This window comes from Sapajus apella, unplaced genomic scaffold (genome assembly GCF_009761245.1).
Source record: "Sapajus apella isolate SASKATOON/1434 unplaced genomic scaffold, GSC_monkey_1.0 scaffold8, whole genome shotgun sequence".
NCBI lineage: Eukaryota > Metazoa > Chordata > Mammalia > Primates > Cebidae > Sapajus > Sapajus apella.
In genome coordinates this window covers 8,351,073-8,375,568 of record NW_022436948.1, presented here as the reverse complement: position 1 = coordinate 8,375,568, position 24,496 = coordinate 8,351,073, and the positions used below count along the sequence as shown (strand labels likewise).

At 44.2% G+C, this 24,496-nt stretch overlaps 1 protein-coding gene across 2 annotated transcripts in view; it reads right to left on the bottom strand.

Annotated features, from left to right (window-relative positions):
• The window catches only part of KCNJ6 (potassium inwardly rectifying channel subfamily J member 6), a 279,909-nt gene that overhangs the window by 57,836 nt on the left and 197,577 nt on the right, over window positions 1-24,496 (bottom strand). For both annotated transcript variants that reach the window (XM_032276884.1, XM_032276885.1), the window contains exon 3: window positions 13,093-14,013. In XM_032276884.1, coding sequence (XP_032132775.1) covers window positions 13,093-14,013 — 921 coding nt within the window. The remainder of the gene's footprint in view (window positions 1-13,092; window positions 14,014-24,496) is intronic.

The window sequence follows — 24,496 nt, the reverse complement described above, 5'->3', positions numbered from 1 at the left end:
CGGGAGGGCTTCGAGGCGCGAACCAGGGAAGCGGCCAAGCCCCTGAGAGGAAAGGATGTTTGAGTACTAGAGACAGGTACAGGATGGAATGGACATGCTTAGCCAGGGCCGCCTCATATGGTTGTGCAAGATGTGCACTGCACAACTCACCACATGGAAGGGGTACAGCTATCTAGACCTATTACACATATTTCCCAGCAGATGGCAGTAGAGTGTCTCGAGGAGGGATGCCTTTTGCTCATTTGCATAAGAGAGTCGCCCCACAGGAATAGCTGGGCTGTGGAGCTGGGCTGTGGAGGGAAGAGCTCAGGATGACGGCCAGGTTTCCGACCTGGGCACCTGGGAGACAGAGTTCCTTTCATCAGGATGTGTAATGCATGACAGGGAGCAAATCTGAGTTTAGGACACATTCTGTTCAGCTTGAGAGCCACCCCGATGGAGACGCCCAGGAGGACACAGCTGGCCGGGTCTATGGCTACAGAGAGAGGCATGGAGCTGTGCCTGTGGGAACTACCTCTGTGCTGACGGAGTTGGCGCCCAGAGGCAGCAAGAGATTGCCTGGGAAGATGTGCAGAAGGGAAGCACTGAGGGCCCAGGACAGAGCCCTGGGGAACCACCGAGGTTTTAAATTGCAGGTGGAGGAAGGGGATCTTGAAGCGGACAGGGAGGAGTCCACTGGAACTGTTTGCCTGCAGCTATTCCCATTGCCGGAAGATAGAGGCTTCAGGTTGACCAAGACTAGGTTAACATTTTTTTTTGCGTGTGGTCATTTTAAGTGACTCAAGACTTTTTTTCTGTGTGCTTAAGAGACCAGTCTGGTTTGGGACCACATAGGGGATTTCACTCTGATTCCTTCATGAATTTTCTCTGTACCTATGTAATTATCCAGGCCTACTGTGGCCCAGGAACTGCTCTGGGTACTGGGAGGATAGCAATAAGCAAGACAAGGCGTTGCTGTCACGGAGCTTACCTTCTAATTGGTAGTAACTAAATTGATGAGATCATGTCAGCTGACCATGAGTACCACGCGGCGTGGTATGACGCACGGTGGTCAGAGAGCTGGTTTCTCTTGGGTAATCAGAGAAGACCTCCCTGAGCAAGATCTCTGTGCTCAGGATGGAAAACCCGAGTGGCTGCAACATGTCAGCTTGGGAAGAGGTTGGAGGTGAGAGCAGGCAAGCAGGCAGGGGCCAGGCCTGGAGGATCTTACAGGCCACGGATTTTCCAAGTGCAGTGAGACTCCACTGGAGGGTTTTAAGCAAGTGAGTTGATTTTCTCTGATTTCTGTCTGATGAAGAGTGCTCTGGTGGTTCTGTGCCAAGTGAACTTTGGTAGCGTGGTCACTAGCAGATAGACCAGTTGAATGTCACTGCCTCCACATCATAACAACTTAATCTGGGATGGTGGCCGTAGAGAAATAATACCCATAGGACTTCCACGGTAAAGGAATGAGATGAATCTCTGATGATGCTGCCATTTTTGACCTGAGTCACTGATGACATTTACGGCCCTGGGGAAGATGAAGAGTGGAACAGACTCTGGAGGACCTGGGAAATCTCTAGCTTCTGCTTTGGCCACACTGGTTGTACAAGCTTGTTACGTGAAATATGCATTTAGAGCTTTGAGTGCAGAGCTCCGGGGAGAGGTTAGTACTGAAGATAGAAATTTGGTGTCACATAGAAAAAGATGGTAATTAAAGCCAAGGGCCTGGCTGAAGTCACTGGGAAGGAATGTGGAGGATGGGACTCTGGCTGGAATAGGCTCTGAGGCATTTTGGGAAGAGGGGTCTAGTTTGCAGAGGAGAATGGAAAGGTGCTCCTACTGAGGTAGGAGGGAGGCGGTAGTGGAGTCGTGAGTGGCAGGGAAGAAAGTGCTGGAGAGGGAGGCTGTGGCTAAGGGCATTGATGATGTGCAGGGGCCAGGAACACAGGAGCAGTGGAGTGGTCCTTGGGCTGGGCGGGATGGAGGTTGTTGGTGAGTTTTGGTGGTGTGGTGGGAATGGACGTCCGTTTGAGATGGGAAGTAAGACAGTGGCGAAGGAGAGGACAGGCGATTACTTCTAGAAGTCCTGTGGGTAAGAGAGCTGAGAAATGGGATAGTACTAGAAAGGGACATGGCATCAAAACAAGCACAGTTTTGTTTTTGTTTATTCTTTGAGGTGGTAGATATTAGGGAATGTTTTGATGTTGTTGGAAATAAAACTATTAGGAAAAATTGGTGACGGAGGAAAGAAAGAGGATGGTTATAGTCCAAAAGTCTTGGAGTGGGCTGAGGGGATGGGATGCGGAGATGCTCCTTGATGGAACAGGGCTCCACGGAAACAGCAGGGAAGGAAGAGGGAGAGGCCCAGGTGTGTGGCAGGTATGGTCCTGAGAAGATGCCAGTGTTCAGTCTGATTGCTTCTATATTCTCAACTAAGCATGAGACCAGGTTGCTATCTAAGGGGGAGGTGGTGTTGAAAGACTGAAGAGAGAGAAGAAAGTGGATGTCATGAGTTTGGTGGGTTGGAAGATAAAAAGACTAAACATTTAAATTGAATTCATATTACATCTGTGGATTTCATTTCATCATAAGAGGAGACCCTAGGGTGGGACGTGTGACAGGCACCCCCTGAAGGCAAGTGCACAAACGTCTAACACCCTCCCTGCTCACTCTCCACTGGGCCACCACCTTCCTGAGTGATGGATGCTGATTCTTCGTGAGATGATTCTTGTACCTGGTTGAGTGTGTGTCAGACTGTGCTCAAGGAAAGAAATGCCACTACCTTTCTTTCTACCTTTCAATGTGGCAGCAGAAGACACCTTGGCTTGCTGGCACGGGAACTCAAAGTACCCACAGTAAGTCTCTCCAATGTTGGGGAGGAAAAATCCAGCCACAGATGAGGCTTTTGCTAATTCATCCACCAAACCCAGGATGTGACTCTGTGCAGCTGTACTGGAACCCAGCCCCGCCCTGCCCTGCTGGACCTGGCTTGTGGGTCGCCCATGAAGCTGCCTTCCCTCTCACTTGTAGTCATGACCCATCTGTTGTTGGCTTAACGGATGTGACCTCTCTCTTCTCCTAGCCTTGGGGGTATGGGGTGACACAGGGTCTGCAGGCCAGGCTGAACATGCTGAGGTTTCTTTGCGGGAGCAAAAAGATATTCTGCTGGAGGGACCAGGGGAGTGCTTGGAAATCTCTCTTGACCCGTCTGTGTCGGATCTCATGAATCCTTAACATCGAATCTCAGGGGATCACGAAGCAGCAGCACTTTTGTTCCCCTGAGGTTGCACACCGTTTCCAACTTTGTTTGAGGAAACAGAAAGTGTATATTACTGAGTATGTTAAGCAAACAAAGGCCTGCTTTTCATTACTTCTTTAGCTTTCCAAGTTGTATTAAACATACTTAATTCTGGACCAATGTGAACGGACCCTTAGTTTATTTTAGACTCAGTCTCTACAGTGTAGTCATCTCAGCCATCCCCCATCATACATTCTTCTCTAACCCATTACTCATCAAGCCCTCCATGATCTGTCCACTTTCATAGATTTCTAATAATATTTGCACTATATAAAACATGCTTAAGGAAATGTATTTACTTAGCAGATGCATAATTAAAATCCTTGCAGGATGGCCTCAGTATGAGTCATCATCCTCCTCCTCCTCCTCATCTCTCAAAAAGGGTCCTGTTGAATGTTTTACAGTGGAATGGAAACCCCAGCTGAGTTTAATTAGGCTGATCAAAGCCTATATCTTTTTATTATAGTGATTTCTGGCAGGGAATTCAGAGTCAAAATTGATTTTTCCCTTTCAATGTTAAACTTAATTTTTTCCCCCCCTAAGGGTTTGTAAGCTGGCTGCTTGGTTTCACTTAGGGTTATACTTGGCATGGCCCCAAGGCATTCTGGATGGGGTTAACCCAGAGCTTCAACTGGCACAGTCACCTGATAACACTGAACTGGGGAGAACTCGAGGGTGGGAGCCTCTAGGCTGCCCTTTCGAGGGACTCAATGCCAACTGTTATGCAAGACTGGATTACCCCTGCCTGCCTCCTGCAGTCAGGGGAACCCGGTGGAGAAGCCATGGCCAGTAATCCAGAGATTACGTATCATCGAGCCACAGCTGTCAGTGCATTAATGAATTCTAATCAATAACCACTACCTTGGAGCTCCTCAAACATGCCATAGGATTTGTATAGGCTCCTCTAGAGAGGCACTGGAGCAGACAGACTAGGGAGCAGGGCAGCCCTGAGACTGCATCCTGCTTTATCACTTCACCAGCTGGGTGACCTTGCCCAAGTTACTGTCTTCCCAACCCCCACCCAAGAGCCAACTTCCTCATTTGTTAAATGAGAATGGTACCCACATTTCAGAATTGCTTTGAAGATGTAAAATATTCCATGCAAAGCATCTAATAAGGTAGCTGGCATCCAGTAGGCATGAAATGAATGATAGCTATGAGAATTGTATGATTCACAGAATCATAGTGTCACTCTCTTAATTGATTGAGCACCTATTATGTACTAGGCTCCATCAAGAAGGACGTGCATGATTATCTCATGATACCTCTTTGTAGGTACAAGCATCATTCCTATTTTTCAGAATGGGAAAAAAAAGACTTTGTAAGGTAAGGAACATGATATGCTCAACCACAGGGATAGTCAAGAGTGGAGACAGAATTTGAATTCAGTCTGTCTGATCTCAACCTTCAACAGTGAAGACAGAATTTAAAGTCTGGAGGAGAAGTTCTGCAAAGTAGCAAGCTACAGATTCATTTCCTGGCAAGTCTAATGTGCTTGGCAGTATACAATGGCCAACTTGTCAAAATGTTAATGTGACATTTTATATCAGGCAAGATAGGCTAGATTTTACCTTGATGACAAGCAACCCAAATTTCAGTGGCCTAACCCAACGTAAGGTTATTTCTCAGTCATCCTATATATCACACGAGACTTGGCTTGGGGTCTACTTTTCTAAGACAGTCAAGGGTCAGGATGACAGAAGCTTCTCTGTGACATGTGCTTCCATGAGAACCTCAGAAGTGGGAAGGGAACACACTTTGGCTTGTAAAGTTTCCACCAGAGGGACTCACCTCTTAATGTTTCTATTGATGGGGCTACTGACTGCAAAGCCATGTTCAACAGGAACAGGGAAATGCCATCTAATATGTGTCTGGAAGGATGAAAGCTGGACATTTTTAATGAACACACTAATGATTACCACACATTTCAAAACTTAACTCAAATAATTTTCAACTCGGCTTACTGTTTTTCACAACCGTGAGGTGATCTGTGGTAGACTGAAATTGTTGCTCTCGATGATTTATTACAAGCTCCTATGAAAAAATTATGTTTCCCCATTTAATTGACATCAGGCACTGCCATATGACTCACTATGACTAATAAATTGTGAGCAGAAGCGAGTGTTTGGCCACGTCTTGCTTTCCCTGACATGAGAACGGTGTGTCCTAAGTAGAGGCTGCTCCTTCAGTCTGCAGCTTGGAGAAAACAGGCTGTGAACACAGCTGCTGCCGCCACGTAGTGTGAATGAGAAATAAACCTCTGTTTTCAGGCTTTGGGGTTGTTTGTTACTGCAGCATAACTTAGCCAAAGCAGACTGATACGGTATCTATTATTCTTTCTATGTAAACAGAGAATAATGAAATGGGTTACCCGGAAATCCACATTTACTGCATGCTTTGTTGAAGTATAGCGATACTTTAAAGCAGAATTATCTATAAGAACTTACCATGTAAGTAAATATGATTTGGTTGAGTTAACCAGCCCAGAAATGCACTTTCTAAATTGGAACATAGGCAGATACTTTAGGATTCTTATGAAAAATCTAGGAGAGGAAATGGGAATATAGAAATCGTATTGTTTTCAAATGTAAATGATTAGTCTTGTTCTCACTGAACAGTTGCCTCAGAAGACCTGGGAGTAATCTACATTCATGTCCACTTTTGGCAGAAATTGGAATGATGAGACGTTACTATCTATAGGAATGCAAAGTCCTTTCTGACTGAGGCCAGTGATTCTCATTAATTCAGATCCCATTGATTTGTCATTCACGGCAGGTAGCTGGGGCGGAGGCCAGGCTGGCTTTTCCCCTCGCGTTGTGCTTGTGCATGGTGTGCCTTGGTGCTTGCAGGTTGACACTCACGGCTTTGACTATTCAGAGTTGCTGTAGAGGGGAGTCATTTGTCATTCTGTCACAGCACTAGCTGCAAGGTCCCTGGGGACAATGAAGCTGCTGGCTGGGACGGGGCCTCCCGACTGCCTGACCTCCTGTCCCGGCAAAGCTCTCCTCTTTCTTGGCTTTCGTCTGTGTGGTCTATAGAGGAAGAAGTGGTCTGCTCTAATGGGATTCGGGGAGTTGAAAGGTTACCCGTGAGTAGGTACCACTGTTGTTCCCATTTTAGAGTTGAAGAAATGGAGACAGACAGAGGTTATGTAAGCCAGGGAAGGGGCAACTGCAACTTGAACCCAGGATGGCCTCATGCTATAATGGACACAAAGGGGCACAGATGAGCTGAGCTGTAGCTGAGAGAGGTTCATTTGGAAAAAAGAAGCTTACTAAGTAATTTATTTAACAAACAAGGTTATAAGTGGGTGGGTGTGCCAGTGTGGAGCAAGGGCATGATTGACTGGAGAAGCAGCACCTCAGGCTGCTTAACTATTTAGTAAGTGTGTATATGTGTGTGCATGTGTATCCATGTGTGTGCATGTGTATCCATGCATATGTGTATTTGTGTGCATGCGTGTGTATGTGTGTCTACACATGGATATGTATTTGTGTGTGCATGTGTATCTGTGTGTGCATGTGTGTATGTGTGTATGTCTGTGTATTTGTGTGTGTGCACATGTGTATGCATGTGTGTATGTGTGTATATCTGTGTGTATGTGTATTTGTGTGTGTGCACATGTGTATGCATGTGTGTGTATGTGTGTATGTGTGTATGTGTGTATGTGCCCATGTGTATGCATGTGTGTATGTCTGTATATGTGTGTGTATGGGTATTTGTGTGTGCATGTGTATGCATGTGTATGTGTGTAGGAGTGTGTGTGTGTTTATATAATTTACATAGCTTTCACCAGTGATCCTCTTCCGGTCATTAGAAATTGTTGAGTAAAACTGCTTTGCTGGCAACCTGCTGTCCGCACTCATATTACTGAAAGCCCTAGGAAATAATAAAACTATTTGTTTAAGGATATGCTAATTAGAGGCTTCACACGATTTGACACTCATCTCCTAATTGGATGGTGCTGTTCCTTTGCAAGATGAGTATTGACTTTAGAGTTTGGGTCTGAGCTAAATTTAGATGCTAGTCCAATTTTGTCCAATGGCTTTGAATTCTGCATTGAACATATTGGGAGATCATCTCTTACTTCTATCGAGCATCTAATTTAGTGGCTTCTCATGGCCCATTTGGAGAAGGAAGAACAATGGATTTTCTGGTACTGGTGAACAATGAACAATTTGTGCTTTTTTCAATCACAGTAATATATGGTGACCTTGACTCCTTGTCTTCTGAAGTATGGGAAATGTTTAGCAGAGTTATAATGCTAGGCTTCTTATAGTAGCCTGCCTTTTGGAAGGAGTGGTAGAAAAGTTAGGACTGTGTGCACCATAGCATCCAAAATCCGATTAAGACATTTGGTGAACTAGAACACAGTGTCCCCAAGCTGCGGAAGATTACAGAGGGTTTACCATATTTGGGGAGTAGCTGTTGTCAGTTAACCAATGATACTACTACCCACCTAGCCAATGATACTACCGGGGTATATTATATTGAGACAGACATTTTGGAAGGAAACCCCGAATACATTTGGGAAACCCCAAATACATTTGGAAGGAAACCCTGAGTTACACTTAATGCTCAAAAAGAAAGGAGAGTCGGATTTCTTGATTTAATGGGTGGCAGATGTTGACCTAGGAAAAACATATTCATATGTCTTTAAATTAAAAAAAATCACTCCTCATAGAGATTTTCCAGGAAGATGCCTCTATGGAAGTTTCACCCAAGTTCTTAGCATTTCAGAGCTCATCAATCAACTCTTTTTCTCAGGCTAGGTGGTTGGGGTTATAACTCTTAAGAGAAAAATGGCAAAACTGGAGATAATGGCTTGCCAATGGAGGGATTAGCAGTAAATTATCAAAAGAAGAAAAATAAGATTTGAAAGATGTGGTGGCTATGAAATATCGTTACTAGAAACAGCTTAAGAGCATCGTGAAGCTCACCTCAGGGGTCTTATCTCTTTCAAGGCTGCAATCTCATATTCTCTCCTACTGCAGTAGATTGGCATTTTGATTACAGTAAAGAAAAATGGTGCTTGGAAATCAGAACTGACAGAACATCATGTTCCTCCAGGGGTATTTTTGTAGACATCGCTTATTTAAGTTTGATTTCAGAATTGTTCTGTGGTACATCTCATTTTGATATATGGTTGTTTAAAATTCGTGTGAATGCCTACATAATTTAAAAATGAATTGATAACATTTGGAAACAGAAGAGCCTTAAAGAAAAAGAAGAACTAATGGTGGGAGAAAAGAAAAGAGGGCACATGAATACCAGTCATCTGCACAAGAAATATCAGTTGTCCTTTCTGGGTGCATTTCCCCACCGAACCATCATGCATCAGCAGCACTCGTGGTGCAAAGGGCACTGAACACAGGGTGCCAGACAACACCATCGATGGCTGTGGCTTCCACGGTCCTGGCCTGCTACTGGCTGTTTGACCTTAGCGAAGTCACGGGTCTTATTGGACTTCCATTTCCTCATCTGTAAAATGGGCAAAGATTCCCTCCAACTAAAATATTTTATGATCTGTGATGTGATTTATATGACTAAACTCTCTGTATGGGAGTAACTATACTCGTGACAGAACCGAGCCTTTCTATGGTGAAGGATGGGTTGCCTTCACCTATTTCCAGTGAACACTGGCTGTCCTCTTTAGTAACTCCCAGATGGCAACTTCCGATTAATCAGCCCTGCCTCCTTGTCTATAAGGTGTTCTCTGGTATGTTTCATTCTCCACTTTCCCCCAGTGTTTTATGCAGCATTTAAATCTTTCAGAAGTTCTCATCTTTAAGAAAAACTTACCAGAAAAAACAAACAAACAGAGATGGAAGAAGAACTCAGATTAAGAGGCTTACAAGGGATCTCAACCAATCACCACGTGTTAACCTTATTTGGATCCTGATTCAAACAAGCTGATTGTAAATTTAAAAAAAAATTGTGACGTTTATGAGTCAGTTGGAAGTTTGAACACTCAGTAGATGTTGGATCTTAAATTATTGGTCATTATCTTAGGTGTCATCATGGTGTTATAGCTATGTTTTTAAAAGAGTCCTTATCTTTTAGGGACACCTACTGAAATATTTGCAGATGAAATACGTGATTCTGGGGGGCAGCCAGTGAGTGGGGATACAGAGGAAGCAAGTTTGATCATGAATTGAAAATTGTTGGAGCAGAATGATGGGGACTCAGGGGTTAATGATACTACCGGGTCTGTTTTTGTGTAAGTCTGATAGGTTCCATCAAAAGAAGTGTGAAATAACCCAAAGGCTTAACGGGGACTCATCTTTGCAGGCACATTTGCTGAGGTGTGGGCAAGAGCGGCCTGCCGCAGTTGCATAATCGCTGGGGGTAAATGTGGAAGTTCGTCAATCAGCAAGGCCGTAGTGGGGGCTGACTGGCAGCAAGCCCAGCGCTGTGTGGCTGTCATCTTGCCTCGAGGCCCATTTGCCCTCTATAAATAACAGTCTATATGAATGCTTTACTATTTTAACACACATGGGCCACAGCTGCTGAGCACGTTTGTTTACGTAGCTATGAAACCTTCTGTAAACACCACTATCTCAAAATCGCCCATGTGTCAGGAACATAAACGGCCCCCTTTAAAAATATATCTGCAGATGAGACGCGGCCAACTCCTAGATGTCTGAGTGGCTGGTGTCAGAATTTTCCAAGGTTTGATTCATTTTCAAAAATAGAACCACATGACAGGAAGGTTCTTGAAAGGTCACCTGGCATGTCCCTCTGACTTCAGGCGGGACCAGGCCAATACCATTCACAAAGGATGCGGGGCTGTTCTGTGTGGGCGTGGGTCTGTCTTCTGTGCAGGCCCTTCAAGGCGTGAAACAGGGCTCACTTCTAGCCTTGAAGGAGCCCACTTTCATTTTCTAAAAATGGAACCTGACCCTGCAATGCGGCTGGCGTTGGAAGGCAGTGCATCCACAGAGCGCCACTCCCCTGTACCGGGCCTGAGCTCCCAGCAGACGGAAGGACCCAGGTGGCCTCCTGCAAGACAACTTGGGTCTCCGGAAAACACCAGGTTGGGATCATCCTGTGCCCAGGACGCCTGCTTCCTATCAGGGAAGAGGGCACGGCGTGAAGGTGGCCATGTGGGCCTCCCCTCCTCCCTGGAAATGGCCTGCTCCTTGAGACCACTGAGCACAGCAGGTTAAGGTCAACGGCGACATTTTTGAAAGAAGTGATGAGCACGGGGAAGCTGTTTTGTGTCAGCTTGCTATTATCACGGCTCCTGATTTCCAGTCCAGCACTACAATGAATCATTAGATTCCTGTGAATTTGTTTTCCTCGAGTGTGCATTTGGTCCACATTTTTTCTTCCTATGGTTTTGAAAGATTGAAGAATTTTTGTCCCCTAAGGGGCCTGTTTAATGTCATAAATCCTAATTGAGCTTTTTCATTCACAAGGAAATAGTATCCTGCTGAAGTGTAAGGGATCAGTTGTGCTGGGGGTACTGGGATGAATGCTTCCCCTGAGGAAAAGACCAAGACATGTCCAGTTTCCAGACACCTCCAGAACTTCTAGAACACCCCCACAAGTCTAGAAGTTAGAAAACTACTTTTAAAGAGAAATGAGTAGCAGTTGCCTTTTCCCAGGGATAGGGTTGAGTGTTTGGATTGGTTTTGCTGGTAATTACTCAGATTTCTCTATGAAAGCTGTGGAAAGGCCAGAGGGTGCTCAGAGGCAAGTATCACTGTTAATTACCAAGAAAACCATGTTCCTCCCTTTGGAAAGGCTCACTCATTACCAGCTGTCATCAGAAAGACAGGGTCTGCCCCAGGGAGAATTTTGACTCAGGGACATCACAAAGATAATTTGCTTGTTCCAGATTCACTTATTTTATGAGATTGGGCTTCGGTTTGCGGGAAAGCAAAGCTTAACTCCTGCAATTTGAAGCTCAGATTAACATCAGTAACTAGAGGGTATGTCTCCAGTGGTTTTTGCTTCTTGAGCTTAGAGATACTGTCTTCCCTCACGTCCTCTTGGGGGAATTTATGGTGAAAAGCTAAAAAACTGCCTCCTGAGTGGTCAGTGGCTAGTGTCAGAGGCTGTGGCTCTGTGGCCGCTAGGGGGATCCAGAGTCCCTGTGCTCAGCTGACGTTGGGGAAGTTTCTGGTCTGTAGGAAAGTGACAGCTCCCTGTTTGAATTATTTCTTCTTCCTCCCTCCTCCCCAGCCTCCTCTCCTCCTCTCTCCCTCCTCCCTTTGTCTTCCCCCCCTCCTCCCCTACCTGCCTCTCTCCTCCCTCTTCTCCTTTCCCCCCCTGCTCCCCTGCCTTCCATTCTCCTCTTTCCTCCTTCCTTCCTCCCCTTTTCCTTCTCTCCTTTCTCCCTTCCTTCTTCCCTGCCTTACCTTCTACTTCTCCCTTCTATCTTCCTCCCTCCTCCCCTCCCTCCTTCTCTCCCCTCCACCGAGCTATTGCCTCACAAGTGCACCCCCAAATCAGGCTCAAGGTACAGATAGCCCTGTTAACATCTGCAGAACGTATGTCTTATTCCGCAACACAAGTGACTTTCGATATTCTTTAAAGCTACTTTCCGATTAGGTTGCTGTGCCTTTTGTTCTATGGAAAGGAGAGTGTTCTTACCACTGAGCTCCATGCAAAGCCCTCACATTTTCATTGTTTGCTGCATTTAAAAACCCTGTTGCAAAAGTTTCACACCACCACCATAAGAGAAATTTGTTAGAGGTTGTGACCTCGCCTGTTGGGTACAGGGAGGTAGAAACAGGGGACCCATGGCTTTCCTCTGAAAGGCATGACAGGATTAAGTAACTTGTTACAGGGTGATGAACAGCATGGGGCCAGCCTGCTGGTCATGCAATTTCAGGCAATATAAACCACCCGAACCTCAAGCTGAAGACTTAAAAGCACAGAAGGGCAGATGGTATCAGGAAAAAGCACACCTAAGACACTATTACTACCTCCGAGAACAATAAAGGCCTTAATGAATTAGGGTTCTGGTTTATACTTTTCCTGTGAGGCACTGTGGTTAGCTTGAGTCATAGCTGATGGCTCTGTTTCAGGGGATGTAACAGACAAATATGGGCAGAACCTGCTTTGCTGTTGTGATGTGTAACATGCAAATTTCAGGTCTAAGTGAAGACATCAGTAAAAACAGAACATTTTCTCTATTTCGTCAACAGATCATCTTCCTTAAACATCCCAGTGATGAGCCAGTAACAGCAGGAGGGCCAGCGGGGTCAGAATGAATGGGTCTTCAACTTCTTTTCTGCTAGAGTTATTTACTGTGTCTGCAGCATTATACATACCAGGGGCTTGGCAGGTCAAATGGAAGAGATACTAGGCACTCACTTCATACAAAAGAAAAACCACTGCTATCGGCCTTGAAAATGACTCTCAAAGAATGGGTGAAACTGCACTTTTATTAAAGCAGTTTTTCAGGCTTCCTTTGAAAGGCTTAACTGCCTTCTCCTAACTTGGTCATAAATAACCTCAAGTATTGAAATTAGCCATGTTTTAAAGACATTTAAGACGTGCTTTAGAGAAAGATCAGATTTTAATTTAGGTAAATATTTGGAGACTTAAAATATATTACATGGTGATATTTCATTGTTCATCAATTTATTTTCCAAGAGGCTTTTAAAAACTAAATGCTTAAGCTTCTTGGCGTACATACTTCAGGTTACACACATAGGCATACTATTTCAGGAAGCAAGGGGATGTTGTCAGTATTGAGTGAGGTTCAGTATTCTAGATCTTGCAATAGATAAGAACACCAGGTCCAGTTTAAAATGAGCATCTATCCCACAGCCATCCCAGGATAGAATACATCTTACCTGTGGCTTCCACCATTCCTTCCAGGATGACCACAATTTCCAGTTCCTCTTTCGGCAGCTGGGCTTTGGAGATCTCCCAGAAAGGACTCTGTTGGTTAATTTCGTGGCTAATGATCAGTGGTGACACCAGAAACAGACGGTCATCTCCTGTGTAATACCCTACGTTGATATCTGTCTGGTTCAACGGGATGAACTCCCCCTCCGAGGTCTGTTTGGATTTGATCAACTTGGCTCTGATGGAAGCCTCCACAATGTGGGAATTCCTAAGGTCCCCTACCCGGAACATCAGGCACAGTTTCCCGTCCCGCATAGAGATCACTGCATGGGTGGAAAAGACCAGGGTCTCTGCCCTCTTCTTGGGTTGAGAGATCTTTACAAACATGCATCCCACCATGAATGCATTGACAATGGACCCCAGCACAGACTGGATTAAGAGGAGAATAATTCCCTCCGGGCATTTATCCGTGATGACCCGGTAGCCATAACCAATGGTGGTTTCTGTCTCTATTGAGAATAAAAAAGCAGAGACAAACCCGTTGAGGTTGGTAACACAAGGAGTCCATGAGGGGTCCTCTATGTGGTCCATATCTCCCCGGATGTACGCAATCAACCACCAGATCATTCCAAAAAAGAGCCAGGTCACTGTGTAAACCATGACGAAAATCAAGAGGTTGAATCTCCACTTCAGGTCGACTAAGGTGGTGAAGATATCGGTCAGGTAGCGATAGGTCTCCCTCACGTTGCCGTGATGAACGTTGCACTTTCCGTCTTTCCTCACGTATCTCTGGATTTTCCTTTTGGTCCGGTCTCGGCTGATGTGTCTGGGCAGGTCATCCCTGGCCTGCTTAGGCAACTTTGGCTGGTGAATGGCCACTGGGCTCTCGACGTCCTGATCCATGGAGTCGCCCTCCAGGACGTTAGCTGGTGGTTTGGAGAAAGGAAAAGAAATGCTGAATGAAAGCCTGGCTCTTTGAGGACAATGGAACAGCACACTTTGTATGGGCTGGTGAAGCCAAACACCATTTGTGAAGCTATAAACAAAGTAGACAAAGCCATTTTTATTCCACGCCATCTGGATAGGCCTCTAGTTGACTTGGACTTCTGTGCTCTTCGATCTAGTTTGTGTAAGCACTTCACCATCCTGCCCACCAGGACGGAGCTTATTGCTACAAACTTGTGTCCCTGCCAGCAGGTTCTACTGAGTCAGCTCTCACAGAGGGATGCCTCCCCACTCTGTCTGAGATGTTGTGGCATGGGAGAGGCAGGAAGCTCTGAATGGAGTCCTCTTTGGATTCAGACAGTCTTGGCTCTACTACTTAGCAACGCTTAGTGGTCCAAGAGCCCACTAAGAGTTATGGTATGTTGTGATATCTTTTATGGCCTGTATTATATCCCCACCGAATCCATATGGGGCTTGAGCCCCAACCCTTAAGGTGACTATATTTGGAGATAAGGCCTTCAAGGAGATAGTTAAAGGTTAAATGAGGCCATAAGGGTGGGGCTCCAATCTAGTAGGACTGGTATCCTTATGAGCAGAGGAAGAGACACCGGGGGGGGGGGGGCACACAAGCAGAGGAAAGGCCATGTGAGACAGGCAGGGAGAAGGTGGCCCTCTGCAAGCCAAGAAGAAGGGGTTTCCAGAAACCAACGCTGCTGACACCTTGATTTCTCCAGCCTCCAGAACCATGAGAAAATAAAGCTCATTGTTGAAGCCGCCCAGTCTGTGACATTCTATTATGGCAGCCTGAACTAACAAACACAGTATCCAAATTCATGAGCCTCGGTTTCCTCATTTACAAAATGATCACGATACCCAACTCATAGCGTCGTTGTAAGGTTAAACAACACTGTGTATGTGATGTGTGCCTGTGTGCAAAGGACACACAATCAATATTTCTTTGGGATAAATTGTTCCCCTGTCACTTTCCTTATATTTAGGGCAAGCATCTTGAACAAGCTCTTTGAATTATTGGCCAAATCTCAGGGTTTAAAAAACATTTCTGGTTTTTGTTGGTACGTACGCATGCATTGTATTTTAATGGTTGATTCAATGCCGAGGTAAATAAAAAAGGGCGGGGAAATGTTCTCTCTCTTTCTATGTGCTTACATATTTGATTTAGTTTCTGCCTCCTCAATATCCAATATCGGTGATTTTAGCTTGTGGTTATTTTCTTATTTTTGAATTTTTTTTTTTTTTTTAGAGAGAGGGTCTCACTGTGTCATTAGCTCACTGCAGTCCCCATCTCCTGGGTTCAAGTGATCCTGCAATTTTAGCCTCCTGCCTGAGTAGGCACAGGGGGCACAGGCTCATGCCACCATGCTCGGCTAACTATTTTTATTTTCATGGAGATGGGGTCTCACTACATTGCTCAGGCTGGTCTTGAACTCCTGGTCTCAAGCCATCCTTCCGCCTTGCCTCCCAAAGTGCTGGGATTACAAGCACGAGCCATCACGTCTGGTTATGTTCTTTCTTATGGATTTCATGATTAATGCATTGTACACTCATTAGTGAACAATGCATTAGGAAAGCTCTCCTAAAACAGTGCAGGGGAATGTTGGACCAGATTCTGCTGTTTAAAAGCATACAGACTACTGTATGAAATTATTTATTCAGCCAATAATACTGAAATCTTCTAAAAGTTTGGTAAGAAATTTCTTGCTCCAGACTTAAATTCTGTGTCCCTTGACTCTGCCATGCGTTTCCTTTGTGGACACTCTGTTTTTATCTTGGTTAAAGGAGAAACATCATCTGCCAAGAAACCACTATTTATCTGAATAAGAAAATAGCTGGAGATGGAATCTGAGTGCCACCAACCTAACTTATGAGCTAACCTTGCTCATGGATGATCAGTTGCCTTAAAAATTAATCCCTTGGATCTGTTTTTGTGTTTCAGCCACAGGAAGAGACAGTATCTGTCCTGCAGAGCCTACTCTCTAGTCTGACAGCTTTGACTTTTAGATGATCACCCTCAATAGTCCTTCACTGGTAATAACAAAACTGCTTTATTTGTAAGAAAACTTGTTTTTTTTTTTTTTTTTTTCCATTCTTAAAATGAATACTAGGATGGGTGTTGATGGGAGGCTGCTGAGGGTGGGAGGAGGGGAGGGGTATGTGGATGGAGGGAGAGGCCTGTCCTGCTCACTGGTGGTGGGGTGGGTGTGTGGAGGGAGGGAGAGGCCCTCTCGCTCACTGGAGGTGGGGTGGGTGTGTGGAGGGAGGGAGAGGCTGTGTTCTGCTCACTGGAGGTGGGGTGGGTGTGTGGAGGGAGGGAGAGGCCCTCTCTTGCTCACTGGAGGTGGGGTGGGTGTGCAGAGGGAGGGAGAGGCCGTGTCCTGCTCACTGCCACCACCCCCTACATGGCGGGGTGTTCTTGTCCTTGAATGATCAACTCCAAGCTCTCACTGCTAATACTGTGCTGAGTACGTTTGAGATCTATCCTGTTTTTCTCAACTGGGTTTTCCCTACGACATTAAAAAGTCTCAAGGTACTTTTTCTAAATGTGACTTTATATGGAATGGTGTCTGGGCACGAACTTTGCCTGGCTGGGGAGGCCCTGTCCTCAGAGTCTTGTGAAGGCCCCAGCAGGCCTGGTATATATCCCATCTGGACCGCTGGAAGGCTGCCCAGCTGTGAGAAGCCACCCTAAGCTCTTGTTTTTCTAAGTCCTTAAGCGGAAGAAGAGGGTTTGTCAAATCAGTTCCCCCAGGGCTGGAGCACATTTCCCATCCTCTTTGCATTGAGGGTTGGCCTTGGTGATTGAGTCCTTGTCCATCTGGAGGTGGGTGGGTGTGCCTTCCTTGGCCATCGTCCTTAATAGCAGACATGTCCCCTCCTTATGCCCTTGCCCTTTCTGTGGGGGACAATGAAGTCAAGAGTTGAAGGAGCCTGGGTCCCGAGTCATGGGTGGAGAGCTGCTATCTGTCTAGACACAAGAAAAGCAATGATTGTGCTTGACTCATTATATATTTTCCACCTGTTTTCAAATTGAGCCTTATCTCTAATGCTATGGGCAGACATATATGACACCTATAGGCAGATAGAAGAGTGGTCAGGGTATCGGCTGTGGGAAAGAGCAAAGAGAGAAAAGAAAGTTGAAGATGAGCGTTTGGGTTTCGCGTTTGTAATGAATTAGTCTGTGGTTCATTCAATGCTTGTGTTTGGTATTAGGGGAAAAAGGTAATGCAATGCTACTTCATTGCTTTTAAAAATCAACGAACATTTAAAAACAGAGAAAAAGCCAGACCTCCCTGGTCAGGTGTTTGGCAGGTGGTTTTGGTGGGTCCCTTATAGGTGAGGCTGTGAGTGCAGGCCAGGTGCATCCATGGGAGGCGGGGAGGGAAGGCTGGGCCTTGCATCGTGGCAGCTGGTGGGAGGAACGGACATGGACATCGAGTTGAGAGAAACCAAAACAGCCAAGGAAATGTGAGAGTTCTGGCAGAGGAGAGACTGACGTAGGAGCCGTGAGGGGCCAGGAAGGGCACAGTCAGAGGGGCGGAGAGGTGTGGCGCATGGGGTGGGTGTGAGCAAAAGAGGGGCCAGAGCCTCAGGGCTGTGTCCAGAGTCATCACAGGGAGCCGGGCTAGGGAAAGAGGGCAAGTCCAGGGCTGAGCAGGGAGTGGCAGCTCAGCATTCACCGGCATGCGTGCGGATGTTGGAGGGTAAATATAGAAGGAGCCGATGATCTCGTTTTGTAACATTCCTTTCTTTCTCAGAATCCCAGGTGTGAATTTGAGCGGGGGATCTGAATCGAATCTCCAGGAGCGTTTTGAGCTGCTCAAATGCTCAGTAGGGCAAGTGGCAGCTGGGGCTGGAGGAGCAGACATTTCTCCCGTGTTCCCGCACAGCTGATGACACAGGCAACTTCTTACCACCAGGGATAATGGAGAGGGGACACCCTCTGCTAACCATGAAGTGCTACACAAATGTGCAAAGGGGCCCGAGGAATGGCGCTGAGAATTTTGACGATTTACTTCACTTCAAGAGGAGCTTTTCAGGATTTTGGCTCAGAGTAAACGCAGGCCTGTGTGAAGGCCAGTTTTTTTCCTCCGCTTTCTCTCTTCTGTTTCTTTCCCTTTCTCTTTTAGAAAAATGATCAATTTACATGGAACTAGCCAAGGTACAAAATAGCCTAATGTTGAAATTTAATCTGAAAAGAAATAATAACAAATGACAGAGTTACAGGTGGGCAGAGCCTTGTCCCCGAACCAGTGGATTGTGTTGCTGTGTTTCAGGTACAGCTCTTGCTGCAGGTAGGGCTGCCCTGGTGGCCCTGGTCTGTAGTAGGTGTTTCTTACATTTCAAGTTGTATATGAATGTTGCAGATGAAACTTCCGGTATCCAAGAAAACATTACAAAGTACCTTGAGATTTTTTAATGTCATAGGGAAAACCTAGTTGAGAGAAACAGGACAGATCTCAAATGTATGTGCAAAGTCAAGGATTGGAAGGAAATATACCAGATGTGAATGATAATAGAGTCATGTTGTGTGGGGGGTTGATGGGTACTTTTAATTTTCTTGTGAAACATTTTTCAAATTTTCTAGAATAAATTTATATCCCTTTTGTGATTAAAAAACCAAATTGTCAAGAAACACATCGAGACACTCTTTTGATATCTGATTTAAGAAATTCATCAAAGAGCTAAATAATGACAAAGCACTTGATCTGAAGGCGTCCCATCCCATGTAGCTGACAATTTAGAAACTGAGACATTTGCTTGACCTGAATCCAATAAAAGCATAACAAAACCCTACAGGGTCCTTGTTGGGGATATGAATCAGAAGGAAAAGCGAGAATGTATGCAAGTTTGAGGCCACTTGAGGAGCAGACCCATAGGAGAAGTCGAGTCAGCTGTCCTGTAATCGCCCGGGGGACCTTGAAGGAGAAGGGTGCCCAGGAGGCCTGGAGGCTAGAGGGGTTGTCACAGCGAGCTAAGGAGAAAGGGTCAGATGCCATCTTTCTCTTCGGTTTAACCCAATGTCAGTTGTTCAGGCAGTGCCCTTAGTGACACAGAAGTGTGGTTTCTTCCTCATCAAAAATCACCCTGAACCCACAGAATGGGAGAAAATATTTTCTAGTCATACATCTGATAAGGGATTATGATCCAGAATATATAAAGAACTCTTACACCTTAACAAATAAATAAATAACCCATTCAGAAATGGACAAAGGACTTGAAGAGACATCTCTCCAAAGAAGATATCCAAACAGCCAATAAGCAAATGAAAAGATATTCTTCATCACCGGTCATTAGAAAAATGCAAGTCAAAACCATAATGAGATACCACTTCACATCTATTAGATGGTTATTATTTTTAAAAAAGAAAATAGCAAGTGTTGGCGGGATGCAGAGAAACTGGAACACTGGTATATCACTTGTGGGAGTGTAAAATGGTGCAGCTGCTATGGAAAACAGTATGTTAGTCCCTCAAAAGTTAAACATAGAATTACCATGTAATCCAGCAATTGCACTTCTAGGAAACCCAAAGGAATTGAAAGCAGGGACTCAAACAGATACTTGCACACCAGTGTTCATAGTGGCGTTATCCACAGCAGTGAAAACGTGGTTACAACTGTTATGTCAAGAAATGAATAGCTAAACAAAATGTGGTCTGTAGGTACATACAATGGACTATTAGCCTTAAAAAGGAAGGAGACTCTGATACATGCTATGACATGGATGAATCTTGAAGACATTATTTAAATGAAATAAACCAGACACAAAAGGACAAATACATATCCACTTATACAACAAACTTAGACAAATTCATAGAGATAGAAAGTAGAATAGAGGTGACCAGGAGCCAGGGGAAGGGGGACATGGACAGTTATTTCTTCAGGATGCTAAAAAAACTTCTGGAAATAATGATGATGGCTGTGCAACATTGGTAGTGAACTTAATGCCATTAAATCACAAACCTAAAACAGTTAAAATGGTAACTTTTATATGATGTATATTTTACCACAATTTAAAAAAATGGCTTACTCAAATAGTTTTTGTGCTATTGAGAGTCTCTAGATGATCCATCAGGTATGGCTCACTTTTCTTTGATTTTACTTTTCTTTTTTCTCTCTACTCATCTCCTGAATTGAAATAATGTTGTAACAGTGCTAGAACTGTAGCGTTCTAGCACTCTTCAGTAGAGATGGTGATTCAAAATGTAAGACCTCTTGTCATGTGAAATCTATTACTAATTACCAAGAGGGCCCCATTAGTAATAGATTTCCTCTGGTTGGAAGTAAGCCACAAGTCAAAACACAATGTGAAAACAGAGATCAGAGAAAGGGGCACTGGGGAGGGTATCAGCAAGATTACACTTAAATTTGTCTTGGGCGTAGAGCAGGATGGGTTTGCTCAAGGTAATGGTGAGTATGTGCTTGGTTCCTGATGGATAAAGACTGGGATAGTGGGGGCGCTTGAAAAGCGAGAACAGAAAGTCTGAGCCAGAGCAATCAGGTAAGAGAAAGAAATAAAAGACATCCAAATAGGAAAAGAAGGAGTCAAACAATCTCTCTTTGCTGACGAAATGATTCCATACCTAAATAATCCTAAAGACTCTGCCAAAAGGCTACTGGAACTGATAAACAACTTCAGCAGAGTTTCAGGATGCAAAAATCAATGTACAAAAATCAGTATCATTTCTATACACAAATAACATTCAAGTTGAGAGCTGAATCAAGAATAAAATCTCACTTATGATAGCGGCACAAAAATAAAACACCTAGAAATATTTCTAACTAAGGACATGAATGATCTCTAAAAGAACTACAGAACACTTCTGAAAAAAATCAGAGATAACACAAACGCATGGAAAAACATCCCATGCTCATGGACTGTAAGAATCAATATCACTAAAATGGCCATATTGCCCAAAGCAATCTACAGATTCAATGCTGTTCCTATCAAACTACCAATGTAATTTTTCACAGATTTATAAAAACTACTCTAAAATTTATACAGAACCAAAAAAGAACCTGAATAGCTGAAGCTATCCTAAGCAAAAAGTAGTACAAAGCTGGAGGTATCACATTATCTGACTTCAAACTATACTGTACACCACAGTAATCAAAAAAGCATGGTACTGGTGCAAAAATAGACACATAGACCAATGGAACATTACAGAGAACTCAGCAATACAGCCATATACCTACAGAAGTCTGAACTTTCACAAAGTTGACAAAAAAAAGCAGTGGGGAAAGGATTTTCTACTTAATAATGGTGCTAGGATAGCTGGCTAGCCATGTGCAGAAGAATTAAATTCTATCCCTACCTTTCACCATATACAAAAATTAACTCAATATAGATTGAATATTTAAATGTAAGACCTTAGTCTATAAGAATGCTAGAAGGAAACCCAGGAAACACCATTCTGGACATCAGCCTTGGGAAAGAATTTATGACTACGTCCTCAGAAACAATTGCAACAAATCAAAAGTTGATAAGCAGGCCCTAATTAAGCTAATGAGCCTCTGTACAGCAAAATAAACTATCAACAGAGTAAAGAGACAACCTAGGTAATGGGAGATAATATTTGCAAACCACATTTGACAAAGATCTAATATCCAAAATCTATAAGGAACCTAATTCAGCAAGCAAAAAAACAACCCCATTAAAAAGTGGGCAACAGACATTAACAGACTTCTCAAAAGAAGACATACAAGTGGCCAATGAACATACGAAAAAGTGTTCAACATCATGATCATCAGAGACATGCAAATCAAAGAGGCAGTGAGATACCTTCTCACACCAGTCAGAAAGGCTATGATTAAAAAGTTAAAAAACAATAGATGCTCATGAGGCTGCAGAGAAAAGGGACGCTTAAATACTGTTGGTGGAAATGTAAATTAGTTTAGCCACTGTGGAAAGCAGTGTGGAGATTTTTCATAGAGATTTTTCATCCCATTACTGAGTATATTCCCAAAGGAAAATGAATCCTTCTGCCAAGAATATACACTCATTTGTATGCTCATCACAGCATTATTCACAAATAATAAAGACATGGAATCAACCTAGGTGCCCATCATTGGTGGACTTTATAAAGCAAATGTGGTACAATACACCAGGGAATACTACACAGCCATGAAAAGAATGAAATCACATCCTTTGCAGCGACGTGGATGTAGGTGGAGGCCATTATCCCAAGTGAATTAATGCAGGAACAGAAAACCAAATACTATATGTTTTCACTTATGAGTGGCAGCTAAACACCAAGGACTCACGGATGTAAAGATGGCAATGGTAGATACTGGGGACTACCAGACGGAAGAGGGAGGGGCAGGCAAAAACGATTGATACTACGTTCACTAAATGCGTGACAGGATGTTGTACTCCAAACCTCAGCATCAAGCAATATACCCATGTAACAATCCTGCACGTGTACTCCTTGAATCTAAATAAAAATTGAAATGATAAAAAACAAATAAACAAGAAGAGCAAGAACAGCCTGTGTAAAAGTCTTTGAAGGCATGAAACAGCTTTGGTTGGGAGTGGCACAGATTCTGTGCTGCTGGTATGTGACGTGCATGGAGGAAATGAAGGGGAATGAGAAAAGAGAGAGGTGGATGAAGTCCAGGCTGGGCGGGCCCTAAAGTCCTCTGTGCTAGACTAACAAGATCGGTTTTAAACTGGGGAGTGATGTGAGCGAGTATTTTGTGTGTTTTAGAAAGATGTTTCTGAAGAGTTGCGGTGTGGAGTTGAGATTACATGCAAGGGTTGGCAAGCATTCTGTAAAAAGCCAGATAGTAAATATTCTTGCTTAGTCGGCGTGTTGCTTTCAGGCAACACAGGTCTCTGATGCATATTAAAAAAAAATTCTACAGCCTTTACAACTATCGTTAGCTTTTAGCTCATGGGCAGCACAGGAAGTGTCTGCAGTCTGGCTTTGGCTCACTGGGCAGTCGGTTGTCGAGGGGTGGCTGTGGGAAGAAGAAATGAGCAGGTGTTGAAGTAAGGAGGCAGCCATGGGAGTGAAGAGATGGCAGTGGATTTGGAGCTGAGTAAAAAGAGGAACAGATTTAAGCTAGAGACTAGTGAGTGTGAAGAGGAGTGGGCAGGAGAATGACCCAGTGGTGGGGGTGGGGGGTGTAGCAGGGGGGTTGACACAAGGAAGAATGGATTTGGGTGGAAGAGGATGGTGTTCATTTGCACACGTTCAGCTTAAAGTATCTGCAGACATCCAGGTGAGCTCTCCTGTAGGTAAGCAGGTGTGTGGGGCTAGAGCTGAGGGTGACCTGGAGCCGCAGCAGATGCAGAGGGAGCATTTCTCAAGGGCATTATTCACTGCAGGCTGTGGGACAACCGAATACCCTCCTGGAAAAATAAAATGATGAGTCTCATCCTTATTCCTTTTATTAGACTAAATTCTAAATAGATCAAGAATTTAAAGGCAAAAAATAAAACTACAGAAATATAAGATGTATTTTAAACAATTCTGAGATTTGGGCGGGCCTTTTTTAAAACCATGATAGAAATCCAGAAACTATTTAAAAATATATTTGTTTGACAATGTAAACGTCTATTAAAAAAACAGGAAAAATATTTACAACACAACACATATATATTCCCAATTTACAAAAGCAATAAATACTCCAACAAACAAAAAATGGTCAAAGGAAATAAAAGAGGAGTTTCTGGGAGAAGAAGTACGGATCACGCGGTCAGGAGTTCGAGACCAGCCTGGCCAACATGGGGAAACCCCAACTCTGCTAAAAATACAAAAATCAGCTGGGTGTGATGGTGTGTACCAGCTACTCCAGAGGCTGAGGCAGGAGAATCGCTTGAACCTGGGAGGTGGAGGTTGCAGTGAGCTGAGATCATCCCACTGCACTCCAACCTGGCCAATAGAGTGAGACTCTGCCTCAAAAAAAAAAAAAAAAAAGCTAGAAAATATATAAAAAGACTGATCATCCATGGCAAAGGAAAGCAATACAAATAAAGTAAACTTTGTTACCCTAAGATTGGCAAAATTTAAAACAAATGACAAATGAGTGTGTGAAAGGTGTGTGTTGGGGGAGGAAGCGTAATTTCATACTTGTATGTATTATGTTTAATAGCACAGTCTTTCCGGAAGGTAGAGTAACAGCAGGTATCACGGTTTAGAAATAAACATACACAGCTGGGCGCAGTGGCTCACACCTGTAATTCCAGCACTTTGGGAGGCCAAGGTGGGTGGATCACGAGGTCAGGAGTTTGAGACCAGACTGGCCAAGATGTTGAAACCCCATCTCTACTAAAAATAAAAAAATTAGCCGGGCGTGGTCGCATGTGCCTGTCATCCCAGCTACTCAGGAGGCTGAAGCAAGAGAATCGCTTGAACCTGGGAGGTGGAGGTTGCAGTGAGCCGAGATTGCACCACTGTACTCCAGCCTGGGCGACAGAGTGAGACTCTGTCTCAAAAAAGAAAAA